This window comes from Rhinatrema bivittatum, chromosome 11 (genome assembly GCF_901001135.1).
Source record: "Rhinatrema bivittatum chromosome 11, aRhiBiv1.1, whole genome shotgun sequence".
Taxonomy (NCBI): domain Eukaryota; kingdom Metazoa; phylum Chordata; class Amphibia; order Gymnophiona; family Rhinatrematidae; genus Rhinatrema; species Rhinatrema bivittatum.
Window position 1 is genome coordinate 49765289 of NC_042625.1, and position 20784 is coordinate 49786072.

A 20784-nucleotide genomic window follows, 5' to 3' on the forward strand; every position below is an offset into this window, starting at 1 on the left:
TCTCCCCGCCTTTCTTTCATATTTTGCCAGTTTTGTCTGTGGAAAGTTATTTAAAAAAAACAAAACCCAAATAAAAAGCACATACGTCGAGCAGTGCTGGGAGTGGGTGTCAGCGCGATCTTTTGCAGGCCTGGCAACAGACAGCTGCGATAGCAGCCACAAGACTCAGGAGGGCTGTGGGGCTAATTTTAGTGGCACAGCTACAAGTAACAGGTGCCATTTTGATTTTACCTCCAGCTCCACTCCTCTCTCCAAATTGGGACATGACAGACACCACGAGAGACTAGACCTGGACTCTCCCTGAAATGGTAAGGGAAGCCAAAACTCCTCCGACAGCAGATTCCAACAGGATAAAAGCCCCCTCCGGAGAGGACGCATGTGAGCAAATGCCCACGGGACCAACTCCAGAGTGGAAGCCAAAGAACCCACGACCTGCAAATAATCCCAGACTCTGGGTACCGAAAGACGCAGCAGTCAAAGTACTTGAGCCTGCAACTTGATCACCCTCTCCAAGGTAAGGAAGACCTTGCCTAAGTGGGTATCCAAATGCGCTCCCAGATACTCTAACAACTGGGATGGCTCCAGGTGACTCCTTGTCAGGTTCATCACCCAATCCAGAGTCCTCAAGAGCTCCATGATGTGTTGAATCGAATGATGACACTCCAATTCTGACTTTGCTCGGATGAGCCAGTTGTCCAGGTACGGAAGCACCAGGACCCTTTCCCTTCTGAGGGCCGCTGCCACCACAATCATCACCTTTGTGAAAGTTTGTGGCACTGTCGCTAACCCAAAGGGAAGCATTCAAAACTGGAAATGTTCTCCTAGCACCATAAGAGAAGAAATCTTTGATGGTCAGAACATATGGGAATGTGCAGGTAAGCCTCCATTAAATCCAATGATGGGAGAAACTCTCCTTTGCGAACCACTGCTATCACCGTCTGCAGCGTCTCCATATGAAAGCGCTGCACCCACAGTGCTGCATTGATCTTCAGATTGAGAATGGGCCGAAAGCTGCCCTCCTTCTTGGGAACCATGAAGTAAACTGAGTATCTTCCTAACCCTTGCTCCTTTAGGGGAACCATACAATGGCATCTGGGTGCTGCAATGTGTTCCGCACCGCCGCTTGCTTGGCACGAGAAGCACAACAGCACACCACATAAGGCTCTCTGATCGGGCGCGAAAATTCTAAGGTATAGCCATCCCTTATCACTTCCAGAACCCATTGATTGGAGGTGATCTTGATACACTCCTCGTAAAAGAAGGCTAGACTCCCCCTCCAACTGCTTCTAGAGAAGAGTGGACCAGCCTACCTTCATCTGGAGGTCTTACCTCCTCCAGCACCCTGGTCGGAACTATCTTGGGAAGGTCTACATGACCCTTAAAGGACTACTGCCTTCCTGAACCTTGGTTCTGTGCAGACGCAGGAGAACTCCTAATGGAGCGAAGCCTCTTCATTTTTCAAAAGCAAGGACGCAGCGGAAAGTTCTTATTGTTGATCTTATCCTCTGGCAATTTGTTCCCTTTCAACTCCCCCAAATACTTCATTAGCTGTTCCAAATCTTCCCCAAACAAAAGCTATCCTTTAAAGGGAAGATTACCTAGCTGCGCTTTAGACCACACATCCGCCACCCAATTCCACAACCAGAGGAGTCTCTGTGCTGCCACCACGGAAATCATATTCCTGGTCAACATCCGGACCATGTCATACAGGGCATCTGTCACATAGGCTATGCCTGCTTCTGAGCCACCTGATTGGAATCAGCCGAAGATTCTGATGTCTTCTCCTACACCTTCTGCACCCAGCCCAAATAAGCTCTCTGCATCAGGCTAGCACAGACTGTAGCTCAAAGGCTCAAAGCCAAGACCTCGAACAGTTTCTTTAATATGATCTCCAACTTTCAATCCTGAACATCCTTCAGCACAGCTGACCCTGCTGTGGGAATGGTGGTCTTCTTTGTCATCGCAAATACTGCTGCATCTACCTTCGGAAGTATCCAAAGCTTCAAGGTCTCCTCTGGTAAGGGATATAACTTAGCCATAGACCTGGCTACCTTCAGGCCTGCCTCTGGAGAATTCCACTTCCGGTCAACGAATTTCTTCACCTTCTTCAGTAAAGGAAAAAGAAAATTGGTTCTTACCTGTTAATTTTCATTCCTGTAATACCACAGATCAGTCCAGACTCATGGGTTTTGCCTCCCTTCCAGCAGATGGACCCAGAGAAAATTTTGCAGGCACTGCCTCTTAACCCAGTGTGCCACCTGCATCTCCTCAGTATTACTCACTACTCAAGCATAAAATATCTAACAAAATTTCTAGTAAATCAACTCTATTATATGCCCCGGAACGAGCAGAGGAAAAAGGAAGATTCATAACCTAATTTGGAACATTTCTTGAAAAGACTAATGAGAAACCTACACCATTCTTCAAATTTCTTCAAAATTATTATAGTAAACAGACTGAGCGGACTCTTCAATCCTCCTCTCCACCACAGGATGGGACTCTGGACTGATCTATGGTACTATAGGAACGAAAATTAGCAGGTAAGAACCAATTTTCCTTTCCCTGTACGTACCCAGATCAGTCCAGACTCCTGGGATGTACCAAAGCTTCCCTAACTGGGATAGGTCTGCGAGAGTCCTGCTTGAAGTACACTTTCACCAAAATTGTCGACATCTGAGGCCTGGACATCCAAATGGTAGTGTCTGGTAAAGGTATACAAAGACTTCCAAGTAGCCATCCTGCAAATCTCTTGCAGTGACACTAGCTGACATTCTACCCAGGAGGCCACCTGGGACCTAGTAGAATGAGGCTTTAACCCCTCCAGGATAGGACGACCATGACAGATGTATGCAGAACCAACAGCTTCCTTCAATTAATGCGCAATTGTGGTCTTTGATGCCTTTTGACCCTTTTTCGCACCACTCCATAAGGTGATTTGATAATCTGAAACTGTTAGTGACCGCTAGATACCACAACAAAGCCATTCTGACATCCATGAGGCGCACCAACCTCCAAATTTGGAAAAGCTGGAAGGTCCACCTACTAACTTAAGTGGAATGCCGAAACCACCTTTGGCAGAAAAAATGGAACAGTCCTCAGAGAGACTCTGGAATCTGAAAAAAGGGTTCCCTATATGACAGGGCTTGAAGTTCTGGCACCCTTCTGGCTGAACAAATTGCCACCAAGAAAACCATCTTCAACAAAGTCAGATCCTTTATGGTGGCCCTCCTAAGAGGCTCAAACAGTGCTTCACACATGCCCTTAAGGACCAAGTTAAGACTTCAAGGACACAAATGCTTCACCCCTTGGAGGAAACATATCACATCCGGATGCGCAGCCAGAGTTGTCCATGAACCTTGCCCCGCAAGCAGCCCAAGCTCGACACCTGCACCCTTAGGGAACTAAAGGACAAGCCTTTCGTCAGGCCTCTCTGCAAAAAAGCCAGAATCTGTACCACCGAAGCTCGCTGAGTATCAACCCCCTGCTCCATGCACCAAGACTCGAAAACCCTCTGAACCCAGACATACACCAAGGAAATAGAGGTCTTGCGAACTTGCAATAGAGTAGAAATAACATCCTCTGGATATCCTTTCTTCCTTAATTGCCTCCTTTCAAAAGCCAAGCCGCCAGACAAAAGCAATCTGCTTGATCTGAAAATATAGGACCCTGCTGCAGAAGATTTGGTAGATGGCCCAAGCATCATGGGGCCGTCCACTGCTACATTGATCAGACTAATGATCATATCCGCAAACCAAGGCCTTCATGGCCACTCTGGAGTGACAAGAATCACCTTTCCTGGGTGGACCTCTATTCTCCTTACAATCTTGCCCACCATGGAGGAAACATGTAAATCAGAACATCGTGTGGCCAAGGAAGCATGAAAGACTAGACCTGGCGAACTATGTAAGCGGTAGCGGAAGATGAAACTGCTCTGAAATAAGATCCCAGTGGGATAGCAATGATTTCTGTAGAGGTCTCATATGAGCAAACGCCCACGGAACCAGCTCCAAGTTCGAGGCCATGGAACAGAGGACCTGTAAGTAATCCCAGACCCTGGGCAATCAGGCCTCCAACAGGTTCTGAACTTGAGCCTGCAGCTTGACAATCCGCTCCTCTGTGAGAAAGACCTTCCCCACTCAGGTATCGAAGCACGCATCCGAACTCCAGCATCTGCGAAGGTGAAAGGTGGCTCTTGGACAGATTGACTATCCATCCTAACGATCTTAGGCGTTGCAACACCATTTCCACCGCACGACGGCAAAGGTTTTCCGACTTCGCCCAGATGAGCCAGTCATCCAGATACGGGTAGACCAGCATGCCCTCCTTTCTGAGAGCTTCTGCCTCTACCACCATCACCTTGGTGAAGGTCCTCGGTGCTGTTGCTAGTCCGAATAGGAGAGCACAGAATTGAAAATGCCTCCCCAGGATCATAAACCGGAGGTACCGCTGATGATCTGGATGAATCCCTATGTGCAGATATGCCTCCATCAGATCCAAGGAAGCCAAGAACTCCACACTTCTCACTGCTGCTATAACAAACCTCAGTCTCCACCTGGAAATGGGAAAATTTGAGAGCTAGATTCACCTTCTTTAAATCCAGAATTTGATGAAAGGTTCCTTCCTTTTTTGGCACCACAGAACAAATTGAATAACGCCCGTGCCCTCCTCATCCCAGGGGACAGGGACAATGGCCCTCAACAATTGCAGCTGCTGTATGGTCTGCTGAACGATCGGCTTCTTTTCCTCCGAGGCACAAGGGGGACACCATAAATAGGCTTCTGAGCGGCTGAGCAAATTATAAAGCGTAGCTTTGTCCTATCACACTTAGAACCCACTGGTCTGACATGATTTTGATCCACCCCTTGTAAAATTGAGTCAAACGCCCCCCCGACGATTGGAACTGAGGAGTGGGCCGGCTTTGCCTCATTGTGCAGGCTTAGTTCCGCCACCACCTTGGCTGGAGCCATCTTGGTTCACTCTGTGCCTACAAAATGGCTGGTTCCAAGACTGCGACCTCTGCTCTGGCAGAAACGCCTTTGCCCCCGAAATCGAGAGCACACAGGGAGAAAACCTTTGGACCCTCTTGTGTGTGTCCTACGGTATCTCGTGGACCTTGTTATCTTCCAGATGCTTTATCATCTGCTCCAAGTCCTCTTCGAACAGAATTATGTCCTTAAAAGGCAACGTTCCCAGCTGAGCTTTTGACGAAACGTCCACTGACCAGTTCCAAAACCAAAGAAGTCTCCTAGCAGAGACTGCAGACATCATCGTTCAAGAAGATGTGCGAATGAGAATATACAAAGCATCTGCCCTATAAGCAACAGCCACTTCCAATCACTCCGCCTGTTTAGACTCCTGGGGTATCAAATTCCTGTTATCTTGCAACTGCTACACCCATCGCTAACTAGCCCGGAGCATAAAACTGCTGCAGACAGCCGCCCAGATGCCCAGTGCTGACACTTTGAAAATCTTCTTGATGCAACTTGAGCTTCCTGTCCTACAGATCCTTCAGAGCTGCTGCATCAGCTACCAGACTGGTGGTCCTCTTGGTAACTGCTGAGATTGATGCATCCACCTTCGGCACCTTCAAGAGCTCCAGAGTGTCTTTGGGCAAAGGATAAAGCCTATCCATTGCTCTGCTCAACTTAAGGCCAGTCTCTGGAGTGCCCCACTCCATGACCACCAGCTCTTTCACAGACCTGTGAAAAGGGAAGGTCTTGGCTGTAACCCTCAAACCAGTCATGACCGGATCCCACTTCCTCCAGGTCAGCCTGCTCCTGCAGAACCATTATTCCCAATTCTGTCAGGACTGGCGGCATCAGGGGCATGAGTTCTTCCCTTTGAAACAGCATACCACCTTAGGATTGTCGCCCTCTGTTGACTGGGCCTTTCCTGCGTCCTCCTCCGGAACTTGTGCCAAGTGAGACGTATCCGTGTCGGGACAACCATCCGCAGATGGCAAACCATGAACCGACTCCACCGAGGTACCCTCCTCAGTGGCCCCTGTCCCAGAAGGACCCAGGATCCTCTGAATCCTAGTGTCCCCTGAAAATCTAGATATCTTCCTGGGGGGAGGATCTGTCACCCTCTGCTTGGAAGAGGGCTGCTCCGTGGCCTTACGAGTATGCAGCAATAAAACAAATTCTCATGAAAAAGGAGAGGAACCCTCCAAATCCTCCCCCAGAGGATCTTGCTCCTATCCTAACAGGTCCCCAGGGGCTCCCTCGGTCTCCTCCGTGGAGAGTTCTGTCTGAGAAAGTGCAGGCGGGAAATCCCCTCCCCCTGCTGCAGCTTGTGCCTTGAGTACGAAGGTATCCAAAATGGCCACCGTTCCCCGGGTCTCCTCCGTGGACAGTGTTCTGTCTGAGAAAGTGCAGGTGGGATATCCCCTCCCCTGTGCTGCAGCTTTAGGTCCGCCAGACCTGCTCTGCAAAGTCAATGCCGCCACGGACCCCCCCCCCCCCCCGACATGCCCTCCCCACCAAGGAGGCAGCGGTAACAATGGCCATCTCTGGAAAGGTGCCCGGCAGTGACTCCGCATGGGGATAGCTTTCTGATCCACAACCGGGGGGGTGACAGCCGGTGGTCCGGTTCTTTCTCCCTCAGGAGACTTGGGAGAAGCCTCTGCCACCCTTCAGATAAGGCTATTGGTTTCTGTTTTCTGTTTGTTTTATAAAGTTTATTTAAAAAAATAGATTAAAGGATGGGGAATGTGTTTGTTTGGTGTGTCCCATTGGTGGCAAAAGGGCTCCGGACAAGTGGTGTTATCCCACTGTGGCTCCCAGTGCATCTCCTTTTCAGCGACTGCCACGCGGCATGGCCCGGCACCAAAACCAACAGCATGGCACACACCAAAAAGGAGATGCGCTGGGAACCACAATGGGATAACTTGCCCGGACTTATCTGGGGTATGAACAGGAAAATTCTATCATCTCGTTATTTCATACAGATACTGAACATGGCCTCTCTCAAAACAACCAAACCTAGCAAAGGTTTGTACTATTTTGCTTCATTGACCCTTACAACGTGTGTTGATATTGCCAGTAACCATTGAAAGTTGTCATTCAGTCAATGAGAATGGTGTCCTGTGTGCAACAATGACCCTCCACCAGTGCATCCCAGGACACAAGGATACAGCCCACTCACCTTCCTTTTCCAGCTCACTCACACCGCACCGCTTCACCTTGAACCTGGCCAGGTAAGGGGCTTTTGCAGCACTGTAGATAAAGCAAAGTGTAAGAGGGGGCTGAGCAGTCCAGGAAGAACGGCCTGGACAGAGCTGGTATTCACTTTTTAAAGCAGCTGAGCTGCCCACTCTATGTCAGAAACTGTTTTTTTTTTAAATGTGCCTTAAGTGTTTATGCTGTAACTAGGAGTGGGCAGGAAGGGCAGCGAACAGGATGTAAAGCCCGTAAGGATGTAAAAATGACTGAAATGTAACTGTGTGCCAGAAATGTAACTGTGTGCCAGAAAGTGTGCAGCTCTCCTCCTACCATCCAGATTTGAGAAGAAAAGTGGACTGGGGTTAGGGTGGAGGAAGGGGTGGGAGAAGAAATATGCTTGCCTAGTCCAGGTGCTACAATGCCCAGTTACAGCTCCGATTTGTGCCACCCGATAAATCCTAGAATGCTTAGTGAAGGGAGATCCCGTGTCAGGGAGTCCAGTGGCAGCTCTGCAGAGAATTACTGTAGTACCAATCCCACCAACTAATTACCTGATCCGAGCAATGATTATAGTAAGCACAGCTGGAGGGAATGGGACAGCATAGTGAAATGGGAAAGTGATAACAGGAGAAAATGGATAAGAAAAAGCAAGACTATTTGTACTGAATGGATTCCTTTCCTATCTCCCCTGTGGAGTTGGTGGCCAATGACACTAGGGCTGGTAGAAACAGACAGTACCTTGCTTACCTCTGCATAGGAGTCCCTGACTTATAGTCGATATCCAAAACAATAGCTTCAGGATTACTTGGCAAATAACAACCTGCAAAAGAAAAAGAGAAAACCAAATAAAACTTTGCCCAATCAATGTAGAAACCAAGCAACACACATTTCATGGGAGAAAGGAGAGACAAATGGGTACGAGGCTGCACCGAGGGAGCGTATAGACAGATAAGAGAATGACCGAATGAGCCTGCAGAGGAGAGCGGAAAGAGTTACCGAATGAGCCCGCAGAGGAGAGCGGAAAGAGTGACCGAGTGAGCCCATAGAGGAGAGCGGAAAGAGTTACCGAGTGAGCCCGCAGAGGAGAGCGGAAAGAGTGACCGAGTGAGCCCGCAGAGGAGAGCGGAAAGAGTGACCGAGTGAGCCCATAGAGGAGAGCGGAAAGAGTGACCGAGTGAGCCCATAGAGGAGAGCGGAAAGAGTGACCGAGTGAGCCCACAGAGGAGAGCGGAAAGAGTTACCGAGTGAGCCCGCAGAGGAGAGCGGAAAGAGTGACCAAGTGAGCCCATAGAGGAGAGCGGAAAGAGTTACCGAGTGAGCCCGCAGAGGAGAGTGGAAAGAGTTACCGAGTGAGCCCATAGAGGCGAGTGGAAAGAGTGACCGAGTGAGCCCATAGAGGCGAGTGGAAAGAGTGACCGAGTGAGCCCGCAGAGGAGAGCGGAAAGAGTGACCGAGTGAGTCCATAGAGGAGAGCGGAAAGAGTTACCGAGTGAGTCCATAGAGGAGAGCGGAAAGAGTTACCGAGTGAGCCCGCAGAGGAGAGCGGAAAGAGTTACCGAGTGAGCCCATAGAGGAGAGCGGAAAGAGTTACCGAGTGAGCCCGCAGAGGAGAGCGGAAAGAGTTACCGAGTGAGCCCATAGAGGAGAGCGGAAAGAGTGACCGAGTGAGCCCATAGAGGAGAGCGGAAAGGGTTACCGAGTGAGCCCATAGAGGAGAGCGGAAAGAGTGACCGAGTGAGCCCACAGAGGAGAGCGGAAAGAGTTACCGAGTGAGCCCGCAGAGGAGAGCGGAAAGAGTTACCGAGTGAGCCCGCAGAGGAGAGCGGAAAGAGTGACCGAGTGAGCCCATAGAGGAGAGCGGAAAGAGTGACCGAGTGAGCCCATAGAGGAGAGCGGAAAGAGTTACCGAGTGAGCCCATAGAGGAGAGTGGAAAGAGTTACCGAGTGAGCCCGCAGAGGAGAGCGGAAAGAGTGACCGAGTGAGCCCATAGAGGAGAGCGGAAAGAGTGACCGAGTGAGCCCATAGAGGAGAGTGGAAAGAGTTACCGAGTGAGCTCGCAGAGGACAGCGGAAAGAGTGACCGAGTGAGCCCATAGAGGAGAGCGGAAAGAGTTACCGAGTGAGCCCGCAGAGGAGAGTGGAAAGAGTGACCGAGTGAGCCCATAGAGGAGAGCAGAAAGAGTGACCGAGTGAGTGTGCATGGGGAGAGCAGACAAAGAGTGAGCTTGCATAAAGAGGGCAGTTTGTGTCTAGAAGTATTCATAAAAGATCCAGCTGGGAACAGATAGCAACGGAGGAGAGAGAGAGTATGATTAGGTTTTCAGGGAAAAGGCACAATCTTTATTCAGTTCTCTCCTGCAGGGATAAATATTTGCATGCAATGGGAATTTTTCATGTAGTACAGGGGTCCATCTCTGGGAGATAGGAAACCTACATTTAGCAGCCTGATAGCACTAGGAGCTCAATTTAAAGGGTTTAGGTGTCTAACTTTGGGAGTTTGGTGCCTAAATTGGTTCCCTTGAAAACTGACTGAGGTATGGCACCTAAATTTAGGTTCCTAAAAAGTGTATGTGGCTAGGGCTGGGGTAGAGCAGGGAAAGGAAGTTGGGCACCTGGTGCTGACCTAATTTGAGCAGTCAAATCTAAGTGCTGACCGAGCAGGTCTAGTGCTGGCCATCCAGATCCTCCCCTCTCCCTGGCACCTAACCTCCCTCCCAGTTACTTTGGAAATGTGAGCTGGGGGGGGGAGGGGGGGGGCAACAGGCTCCCTGTCCTTCCCACCTCCTTGCTTCCCAAAAGCCAAACCAGGAGGCTACAATCTTACCTCCTCCCGGCTTGCTGTCCCCTGTTGCTCTGATATTGACATTGAGAGTAGGCATGAGTCAGGGGAGGGCTTTCAACCCCCAGAGTGACATTTTCAAAGTGGACAGGAGGCTGCTGTGGTAGGAGGGAGGGCATCGCAGCAGGGCAGGTGGAGGGTTAAGTTTGTCCATTTTCAGCCAAGGTTGAGCATCCTAAAATCTAGGCTGCCATCACTGGAAAGAGAAAGAGCCCAAGGCCGTGGCATGCTCTCTTACCAGGCTGCACTTTAACCTCTGACAGAGCGGACAGACACGCCTTCTTCCTCTCCTCTCCCTTTGGGAAGGGCCTGGCAAGACAGACAAGCTCCAGTTATTGCATGTCCAGCAGAGCAGTGCTTGCGCCTAGGGAATGGCACATCAGCACAAGTCACTGGAAAGGCATTTTCAGCCATTCACGTGGTAAGATTTTAATGTTATTAATATAAGATTTTATTTCTACTATTGATCTTATAGAAACTGAGCAAAACTGGCTTTTGTTTGCAAATTTCAAAAATAAAACCCTATAGCATTACTGGACGTCTGTAGCACTGCACAAAAGGAACATTTGTTCTTATCTGATAATTTTTGTTCCTATAGTACCACAGATCAGTCCAGACAAGTGGGTTTTGTATCCCTGCCAGTAGATGGAGGCAGAGAATAAAAACTTTTCAGGCACTGCTACATAACAGAGTGTGTCACCTGCAGTCCCTCGGTATTAACCTGTACCCAAGCTTAGATGATTATAACAACAAAATCCCAAATCAATTATGGGCGAGTAGAGAATACAGTTGGAGCTCTCCATAACCAGGACCCCTTGTACAATGGCAAGGAAAGATATACACCATTAATAACTCTGCATAAAACTACTGTCTCAGTAAGAACCAGAAGCAAGGAAGTTTTTTGCAAAAGGGGGACAGGTCTCTGGACGGGTCTGTGGTACTACAGGAACGAAAATTAGCAGGTGAGAACAAAATTTTCCTTTCCTGTTCGTACCCCAAATCAGTCCAGACAAGTGGGATGTACCCAAGCTCCCCTATACTGGGCAGGAACCCGAAAGACCTGCACCCAACACACTTTCCCCAAAACACGCCTCCTCCGGCGCCCACGCATCCAGGCGGTATTGCTTGGTAAAAGTGTGCAGAGAAGACCATGTTGCTGCCCTGACAGATCTCTTGTGGAGATATCAATTGACACTCCGCCCATGAGGTTGCTTGTGTCCCTAGTGGAAAGCACTCTCAACCCTTGTGGAACTGATTTACCCTTACAGATGTAAGCTGCATTTGTCGCCTCTTTCAGCCATCTGGAAATCTTGCCTTTGGAAGCCTTATTTCCCCTCTTTGTTCCACTAAACAGGACAAAAAGATGATCTGATCTTCGAAAGGAATTTGTAACCTTAAGGTATTGCAAAAGAATCCACCGCTCATCCAATAAGTGCAGCTCCCTAGCCACAGAATCATTCCGAGACAACTTCAGAAAGGCCGGTAGTTCAACCGTCTGGTTAAGGTGAAAAGATGAAACCACTTTAGGCAGAAAAGAAGGTACCGTACACAACGACATCCCATCATCCAAAATCGTTAAGAAAGGATCTCTACACATCAATGCCTGTAGCTCTGAAATCCTCTTAGCGGAACAGATAGCTACCAAAAAAAACAAACAAACCAGACTTCAAGGTTAAATCCTTTAAGGATGCCATCCTAATTGGTTCAAATGGAGGACCACACAGAACTCTAACAACCAGGTTAAGCTTCCAGGCAGGTCACACTTTCCGGATTGGCGGACGCAGATGCTTAGCTCCTTTCAGGAAACATTTATTTATTTATTTATTTATTTTTAATTTTTATATACCGAAGTTCTTGTAGGGACTACAAATCAATCCGGTTTACATAAAAAGAAGAACTGCTCAACAGAGGGCGGAGCTTTACATGGAACCGAGGAACATATGACATACCACATCCAGATGGGCCGCCAACATCTTTCCCTGTACTTTACCCCAAAGCTGCCATCTGTAAGACAAACCATTCTATAAGAAGGATAAAACCTGCAGAACATCCACCTTCAAAGGTTGCAAGTTATTCTGCAAACACCAGGACTCGAATAGTCTCCAAACCTGGACATATGCCAAAGAAGTAGAAGTCCTCCTTGCCTGATGTAATGTAGAAATCACCAGTTCTGAGTATCCCTTCATGCGGAGCCGCTGCCTTTCAAAAGCCAGGCTCCTAGCAGAAGCAATCCGCCCAGTCTGAAAATATGGACCCCTGTTGCAAAAACCCTGGCAGATGCGCTAAGAGGTCAGGACCATCTATCACCAAGTAAATCAGGTCTGCAAACCACAGCCGGCACTGCCATTCAGGTGCCACTAGAATCACCCTGCCCAGATGAAGATCGATTCGATGCAATACTCTCCCTATGAGAGACCAAGGGAGAAACACGTACAGCAGCAGCTCTATCGGCCAGGGCTGCACCAGGGTGTCTATGCCCTCGGAGCAGACTTCTTTCCTGCGACTGAAAAACCTGTCCACCTTTGCATTTCCTGGAACCAACATGAGGTCCAATTCCGGCCTGCCCCATCTGGCCTGAATTAAGGCAAAGGCCTCCGCTGACAGCTTCCACTGCTCGGGATCCAGTTGCTGTTTGCTGAGATAATCTGCTTGTACATGTTGTCCACTTCGGCCATATGAGATGCAGCTATTTGTACTAGATGGTTCTCCGCCCAGGCAAACAGGTTTTGCACGTCCTGTGCTACCTGCCAACTCTTCGTCCTGCCTTCATGATTGATGTACTCTACCATCGTTGCTTTGTTGGAGAACACCTGCACTAACCTTCTGTGAACAAGTGGGAGAAATGCAAGCAAGGCTCTGCGAACTGCTCTGGTCTCCATCGATTAATGGACCAAGATGCCTCTTCTGGTGACCACTGACCCTGGGCTGATCATCCTTGGCAAATCGCCACCCAACCTTTGAGGCTGGCAACTGTAGTCACGACCACCCAGTCAGGCATCTCCAAATCTGTCCCTCTCTCCAGATTGGTCTGAGACAACCATTAGGAGAGACTGGACCTGGCATACTCCTGAAGCGATAAAGGAAGCTGAAATTCCTCCAAAAGTGGATTCCAACAGGGTAACAGAGCCCTCTGCAGGGGTCCGCATGTGAGCAAAGGCCCATGGAACTAACTCCAACATAGAAGCCGGGACTTGCAAATAGTCCCAGACTCTGGGAACCAAAAGCCGCAGAAGTCGGAGCACTTGACCACTCTCTCCACAGACAGAAATAACTTTCCTGGAGGAAGTGACATTATTGGCAGCGATGACCGCTTAAACCTGGATCTTCTGACCTGGCCCTGCTACAGTTCCCTGCATCGAGCGACTACGGAGAGCACCCGCGTACTTTTGTGGTTCCCCACTGCATCATTGACCCGAGGGTATGGCGGCAAACAAGAAGAAAGTGGATTTGCAGCGCTTTTGCTTTTTTAACACTGCCGCGGCATCTGCCTCACAGAGAGACCATAAGGTGTATGAGCCGGGAACGGAGAGTGATGGTGCGGCAGAAGACGGTGTGCCAACTCGCGCTGACTTACAGAACTGGTTTGAGTTGCTGAGATGCGACATGGCCGGCATGAAAAACGAAACCAGTGATTTAATTTCTGAAATGAAGTCAGATATTTCTGATTTGGGCCAGCAGGTTGAGGAGACAGAAGTGAGGCTGGAGGATCAGGCTTCAGAGATAATGAGCTGTAAGATTACACAGGATAAACTCTCGCAGTCCAACACAGAATGCTTACATAGAATTGAAGACCTTGAGAATCGGTCCCGTAGATCAAATTTGCAATTCAAAGGGGTCCTGGAGGGTCCTGATTTTATGGCCTGTAACCAGGTGGTCACCAGCATCAGTGTTGGTCCTAGGTCTCGATGTCGATTCTCCAGGGGCCTCGGTGGTGAATTGGAGAGGGCACACCAAGCGTTGGGAGCAACTCGTAACAACCTCCCAACTGACATCGTTGCCTGTTACCACAGCTTTTCTCAAAAGGAGGAGGTCCTTAAGATGGCACAGAAGTCAGGATCTGTATCATGGAAGGGCCATAAAGTTGAAATTTACCAGGATTTGGCGATTTCCACTATATACAAGTGCAGGGAGTTTCAAGATATTGTGGCAGTGCTTAGTGACAATTCCATTAAATACAGATGGCTTTTCCCTTTTGGTCTGGATTGGATAAGTTCTTGGAGGAGAAGTCCATTACCTGCTATTAAGTTCACTTAGAGAATAGCCACTGCCATTAGCAATGGTAACATGGAATAAACTTAGTTTTTGGGTACTTGCCAGGTTCTCATGGCCTGGATTGGCCACTGTTGGAAACAGGATGCTGGGCTTGATGGACCCTTGGTCTGACCCAGTATGGCATTTTCTTATGTTCTTATCTAAGCTCTTGCTTATGGTTTCTTGTACTGTTTGCCAGTATTCTTCTCTCTGTGCCTTATCTGTAATCACTATTCTTCTGGTCACTGTCTTACCTGATCTCTTTCCACCATGCATGACCCAAGTGGGGGGTTTGAGGTGTTCTGGGTTTAAAGAATACAGCCATTCCGTTTTTGCTTTTTGGCTGTATACATCTTTACTGTTTGAATTCTGATCACATACTACTGTATTTCAGAGCTTTTGTGTGAAGGTTTTGTAAAAGTGATACTGCTGCTGCTTGTTTTTTTTTTTTCAATAAACAGTTAATTATTTAAAAAAACAAAAACAAAAAACTTTTCCTTCCCAAGTATCAAACTGAGCCCCTAGATATTCTGACTGGGAAGGCTCTAAATGACTCCTCATTAGATTTGTCACCTAACCCAATGGAGTCCAAAAGCTGCATAACCCATTGAACTGACCGATGACACTCTACTTCCGACTTTGCCCTGATGAACCAATCGTCCAGGTATGGATGGACCAGGATTTCATCTCTCCTGACAGCAGCCGCCACCACCACTACCATCTCCTTTGCGAATGTCTGCAGAGCCATCGTTAACCAAAGGGAAGAGCCCAAAATTGGTAATGCTCCCCTAGAACCATGTTTCTCAGGAACCTCTGGTGATCCGCCCTTATGGGAATATGCAGATAGGCCTCTGTCAGATCTAATGACGCCAGAAATTCCCCTTTGCACACTGCTGCTATCATGATCCGCAAGGTTTCCATCCAAAAATGTGGCACCCGGAGGGCAACATTGGCCTTCTGGAGATTGAGAATGGGCCGAAAAGTCCCCTCCTTCTTAGGGGGCACTGGAATTATCACTTGTAGAAGCTGCAATTTTTGCAAAGTGTCTTGCACTGCCTCCCGCTTGGAACAGGAGATGCAACGGGAGATCACAAAGGTGTCCCTGAGCGTCCGAGAAAATTCTAAAGCGTAGCCATCTCTTACCACCTCCAGTACCCACTGGTCTGACGTGATCCTGGTCCTCTGCTCGTAAAAAAGGGACAGCCTCCCTCCGATACCTGCCGGAGAGGACCGGACCAGCTGGCTTTCATTGGCCAATTTTACTGCTGCTTCCCCCTGGGTGCCACTGTCCCTGGGAGGCAGATGTTGCATTTGAAAGGGCTGCTGTCTACCCGAGCCCTGCTTTTGTGCTGTGGGCGCAGAATTCCTGTTTGCCCAAAATCTCCTCACATCTCGACAATGAGCACACGGCGGAAAGGACTTCTTGTTAGTCTTCTTATCCTTGGGCAATTTAGTTCCCTTCGACGCCCCAATCTGGTTCATGAGTTGTTCTAAATCCTCTCCAAACAGCAGTTTGCCTTTGAAGGGGAGGTTATACAGCTGGGCCTTCGACCACATGTCCGTGGACCAATTTCGCAACCACAGTAGCCTTCGAACTGCAACAGCCAAGACCATATTCCTGTCATACAGGGCATCTGCCACATAGGCTACCCCCGCTTCCAAATGGGTAGCCCGAGCAGCCTCATACAATGCCCCTGTCACCTTCTCGTGAGCCTTCTGGACCCAGCACAAACAGGCCCTTTGCATCAGGCTTCTGCAGACTGACGCTCAAAGGCTTAAAGCCAAAACCCCAAATAGTCTCTTCAACAGAATTTCCAGCTTCCAATCCTGGATATCTTTCAGAGCAGCCGAGCCTGCTCCCAGGATGGTTGTCTTCTTGGTTACCACTGACATGGCTGTATCCACCTTTGGAATCTTCCACGACTCCAACACCTGCTCTGGCAAGGGATATAACTTTGCCATTGCCCTGGCAACTTTGAGGCCTGATTCAGGAGACTCTCACTTCCGATCCACCAACTTCTTCACCTTCTTAGGTAAAGGAAAAGCCTTAGGAGGACCCCGAAGCCCTTCTAGGACCTGGTTCACTCCTTCATTGTTGGAGACCTCTTGTGCGACCTTGACCCCCAACTCTTCCAGGACCTGGGGAATCAATGGACGCAGCTCCTCCTTACAGAATAGCCTGACCACTCAAGGGTCATCCCCTTCGGCAATTGGGATATCATCCGAATCATGCACTGGATCTCCTAAAGTGTTCCCAGGATCCTGATACAGATCCACCAGACTTCCCTGCAGCTGATCTGGGACGTCAGCCTTGTCCATGTCCCCATTCTCATCAGCAGCCTATCCGAGACCCAGAAGCCATAGGATCCCTCCCAATCCAGTCTGCTTCTCCACCCTAGGCTTCTTAGCTCTACGAGCCTTCCTGAGAAGCGGCTGCTTGGATCCCGCCTTCTTTGTGGCCAAATAGGCTCTATGGAGCAGCAGGACAAAGTCCGTGGAGAACTCCTCAGAATCAGTGGAACCCTGACCCTCATCAGCATTCCCCTGGGCCCCCTCCCCCTCCCTGCTGCTTACAGGGACCTGATCCACTGGAAAAAGTGGAGAATCCAGAGGTTCCCCACATGGAGCCTGGCTCCTACCACTAGGAGTTAAAATGGCCACCGTCTCTACAGAGCCCCCCCCCCGGGGCTGCCTGCACCAACACTAACGACCTCGAGTCAGCACACACTCCAGCAATCCCCGCGGAGGTCCCAATTCCCCCGGAAATGCAATCGGGGCAAAACACAGTCACACTGAGGCGCATCTGCTTGGCTCCACAGCCGCGGCAAATTTTCCTGCGCAGTGCCAGCGGTTCCATACCATCAAAATCAGGCCTAAAAATAACCTGACTGCAAGCACTTCACCGGCACTGTCTGGTGCTGTTCAAGCAACCAGCCCCAACAAACATGGCAATTCAGTCCCGCTCACCTGGAACTACCTCCCAGCAGAAAAACTGCACTCAGCTGCCGAGTACTGACTAAGAGCTGCTCCTGCTGCTTCTTTCCTTTTCTCTTTTTTTTTTTTAAACTAAATTAAATGGACACACACCAAATTACATACAACACAAAATTAAACTGTATAATAGCTTCATATTTCTTTACAATCCTCTACTTCCTCCACTCCTGTAATTTTACATACATATTTCCACATAGAACCCGCTATTTCCCCATACATCAGTCCGATATACCCCCTCCTCATCCTTACCATTACCTACATCCCCACCCCACTTCTATTCCTCAAGCTAGATTGCTGCAAATGCTACAATGTATCAATGAAAAATAAGAAGTTAGTAACTAGTATAGAACTCTTTGCTATTCTGTTCATTCCTACTCTATACAGAATTCTCTGTTACTCCATTCCGCAAGTTAGATTGCTGCAAATGGTACAAAATGTCAATGTAAAATAAGAAGATACGAACTCGCATAGAATTCTCTGCTATGCTGTACACTGCTGCCGTTTTTTTTTTACTCCACACGTTATATTGTCAGACTCATATTGTTACATTCTTGCAAAAACATTTTCAAAGTAAATAGGCTATCCGGAGAGTTAGCGAAATAACTATTACCCCACAATTTATATTGTTACATCTGTTACAAACAATTTATATTGTTACATCTGTTACAAAGTTTCAATGTAAACTAAGAAGCTATTCTTCTTATAGAACCAGTTTCTCTGTAAACCGGTGTGATATGTCTGATTGAACACCGGTATAGAAAAACAAATAAATAATAAACAAATAAATAATAAAATAAATAACAATAAGGGATATAAAATGAAATACTTCCCTGCTTCTGGTGAAGGATGGTGTGCACTGGAGGTGGCGGGGACCCAGAGGGGATGAGGGAACCAGAACCACTGGCTATCACCCCCGACTGAAGACAAGGGCTGAGCTAGCACAGGGATCACCCCCCCCCCCTCGCCCTCCTCTAACCAAGGGATGGTCCACGAAGGAACCTAACACCTCAAGAAGCCGTCCTAATTGGGAATCTTCTTTCTTCCCTTTCCTGATTTCCTATTAACTCCAGACTGCAGATTCTGCACCTCTACCATCTGCTGGAGACAGAGAAATACTGAGGGACTGCAGGTGGCGCTCTCGGTTAAGTAGCAGTGCCTGAAAAGCTGTTAGTTCTCTGCCTCCATCTACTGGTAGGGACAAAACCCACTTGTCTGGACTGATCTGGGGAATGAACAGGAAAGGAAAATTAGTTTCTTACCTGATAATTTTCGTTCCTGTAGTACCAAGGATCAGTCCAGGACACCTGGGTTGTGACTCCGCACCAGTAGATGGAGACAGATTAAAACTTGTGGGCGGAGCCATATATAAGCCCCTGTGCCAGTCACAGCCCCTCAGTTATACGTAATGTCAAAGTAGAAAAATCCAAAAGCCAACATAGCTAACCATAGAAACTTACTAAGTAAAATAACTCCAACACCCCTACAGGAAAAACAGACTCTCCAACCGGGAGAGCGAACAAAAGAAGGGGTCAGCGTATTAAAAAACAACAATGAGCGGACTCTCCATTACTATAGCGCCACACTGCGGGCGGGATCCTGGACTGATCCTTGGTACTACAGGAACGAAAATTATCAGGTAAGAAACTAATTTTCCTTTCCCTGTACGTACCAGGATCAGTCCAGGACACCTGGGATGTACCAGAGCTAAGTTATCGAGGGTGGGAAGCAGAGAGTCCCGCTCGGAGTACCCTCTCTCCAAATCCCCCAGCATCAGTAGCTTGAACATCCAATCGGTAATGTTTAATGAAGGTATGCAACGATTTCCAGGTAGCCGCCCTGCAAATCTCTTGAGGCGACACCTGAGAAGATTCCGCCCAGGACGCCGCATGAGATCTCGTCGAATGAGCTCGAAGACCCACTGGCGGTGTTTTACCGCGCAGAATGTACGCGGAACCAATGGCCTCCTTGAGCCAACGGGCGATCGTTGTGCGGGACGCCGCAGAACCTTTCTTCGGACCCGACGTCAACACAAACAGATGATCCATTAAACGAAAAGAATTTGTGACCTCCGCACATCTAGTTTTCTCAAATCCCTCAACTTCGGGTCGGAAGAATCACCAACCGCGAAAGCGGGAAGTTCAATCGATTGATTCAAATGAAAAGCCGATACGACCTTAGGCAAGAAAGAGGGAACGGTCCGCAAGGAAACCCCTGAATCAGAAAAGCGCAAGAAGGGCTCTCTGCAGGATAGAGCTTGCAACTCAGAAACCCGGCGAGCCGAAGCAATGGCTACCAGGAATACAGTCTTTAACGTGAGATCTTTGATCGTAGAATGCTTCAGAGGCTCAAAAGGAGCTGAGCATAAGGACGAGAGCACCCAGTTGAGGTTCCAAGAAGGACAAGGGAGCCGCAAAGGAGGACGGAGGTGTTTCGCCCCCCGAAGGAAACGGGAGATATCCGGGTGGAGAGCCAGGGAGACTCCCCGAATCTTACCACGCAAACAACCAAGCGCCGCGACTTGGACCCGTAGGGAACTGCACGCTAAGCCTTTGGCCAGCCCAGCCTGGAGAAAAGCCAAAATATCGGGAATAGCAGCGGAAGTGGGATTAAGACCCCGCTCCACGCACCACTCCTCAAAGACTACCCAGACTCGAACATAAGCCAGAGACGTAGATTGTTTTCTGGATCTCAGCAACGTGGCAACTACCGCGTCCGAGTAACCTTTTTGCTTCAACCGATACCTCTCAAAAGCCATGCCGCGAGACAGAAGTGATCCGCATCCTCCAAACAGACGGGACCCTGACGAAGGAGCCCCGGAAACCCCTGTAGACGAAGGGGTGCCGCCACAGACAACTGGACCAGGTCCGCAAACCACGGACGGCGCGGCCACTCCGGCGCCACCATGATCACGTTGGACGGGTGCAATTCTATGCGCCGCAGTATCTTGCCGATCATGGGCCACGGTGGGAACACATACAGTAGCACCTCCGCCGGCCAGGGAAGTGCTAACGCGTCGACCCCTTCTGCTCCTCTTTCTCGGCGTCGACTGAAAAATCTCGGAGCCTTTGAGTTGTTCCACGTGGCCATGAGATCCATGTGGGGCGTTCCCCAAGTCCTGCAAATGAGAAGAAACGCTTCTTCCGCTAGCTCCCACTCTCCGGGATCTAGGTGGTGTCGGCTGAGGAAGTCCGCCTGGACATTGTCGGCTCCTGCTATGTGAGACGCAGCGAGATCGCTGAGATGCCGCTCTGCCCAGGCCATCAAGGAACATGCTTCCTCTGCTACTTGAGGACTTTTCGTCCCGCCCTGGCGATTGATGTAAGCCACGGTGGTAGCGTTGTCCGACAATACTCGGATCGCCTTTCCTCGTACAAGGGGTAGAAAAGCTTGCAATGCCAGACGGACCGCCCTGAACTCTAGGCGGTTGATAGACCACCGGGTCTGATCTTCTGACCACAGACCCTGAACCGATTTCTCTTGGCAAACTGCACCCCAACCGGAAAGACTGGCATCCGTGGTCACCACTGTCCAGTTGGG

At 49.1% G+C, this 20784-nt stretch overlaps 1 protein-coding gene across 3 annotated transcripts in view; it reads right to left on the reverse strand.

The window, feature by feature from the left end:
• The window catches only part of PI4KA (phosphatidylinositol 4-kinase alpha), a 171623-nt gene that overhangs the window by 15084 nt on the left and 135755 nt on the right, over nt 1-20784 (reverse strand). For all 3 annotated transcript variants that reach the window (XM_029619781.1, XM_029619780.1, XM_029619783.1), the window contains 3 exons: nt 10241-10311; nt 7911-7983; nt 7147-7217 (listed from right to left, as the gene is read on the reverse strand). In XM_029619781.1, coding sequence (XP_029475641.1) covers nt 7147-7217; nt 7911-7983; nt 10241-10311 — 215 coding nt within the window. The remainder of the gene's footprint in view (nt 1-7146; nt 7218-7910; nt 7984-10240; nt 10312-20784) is intronic.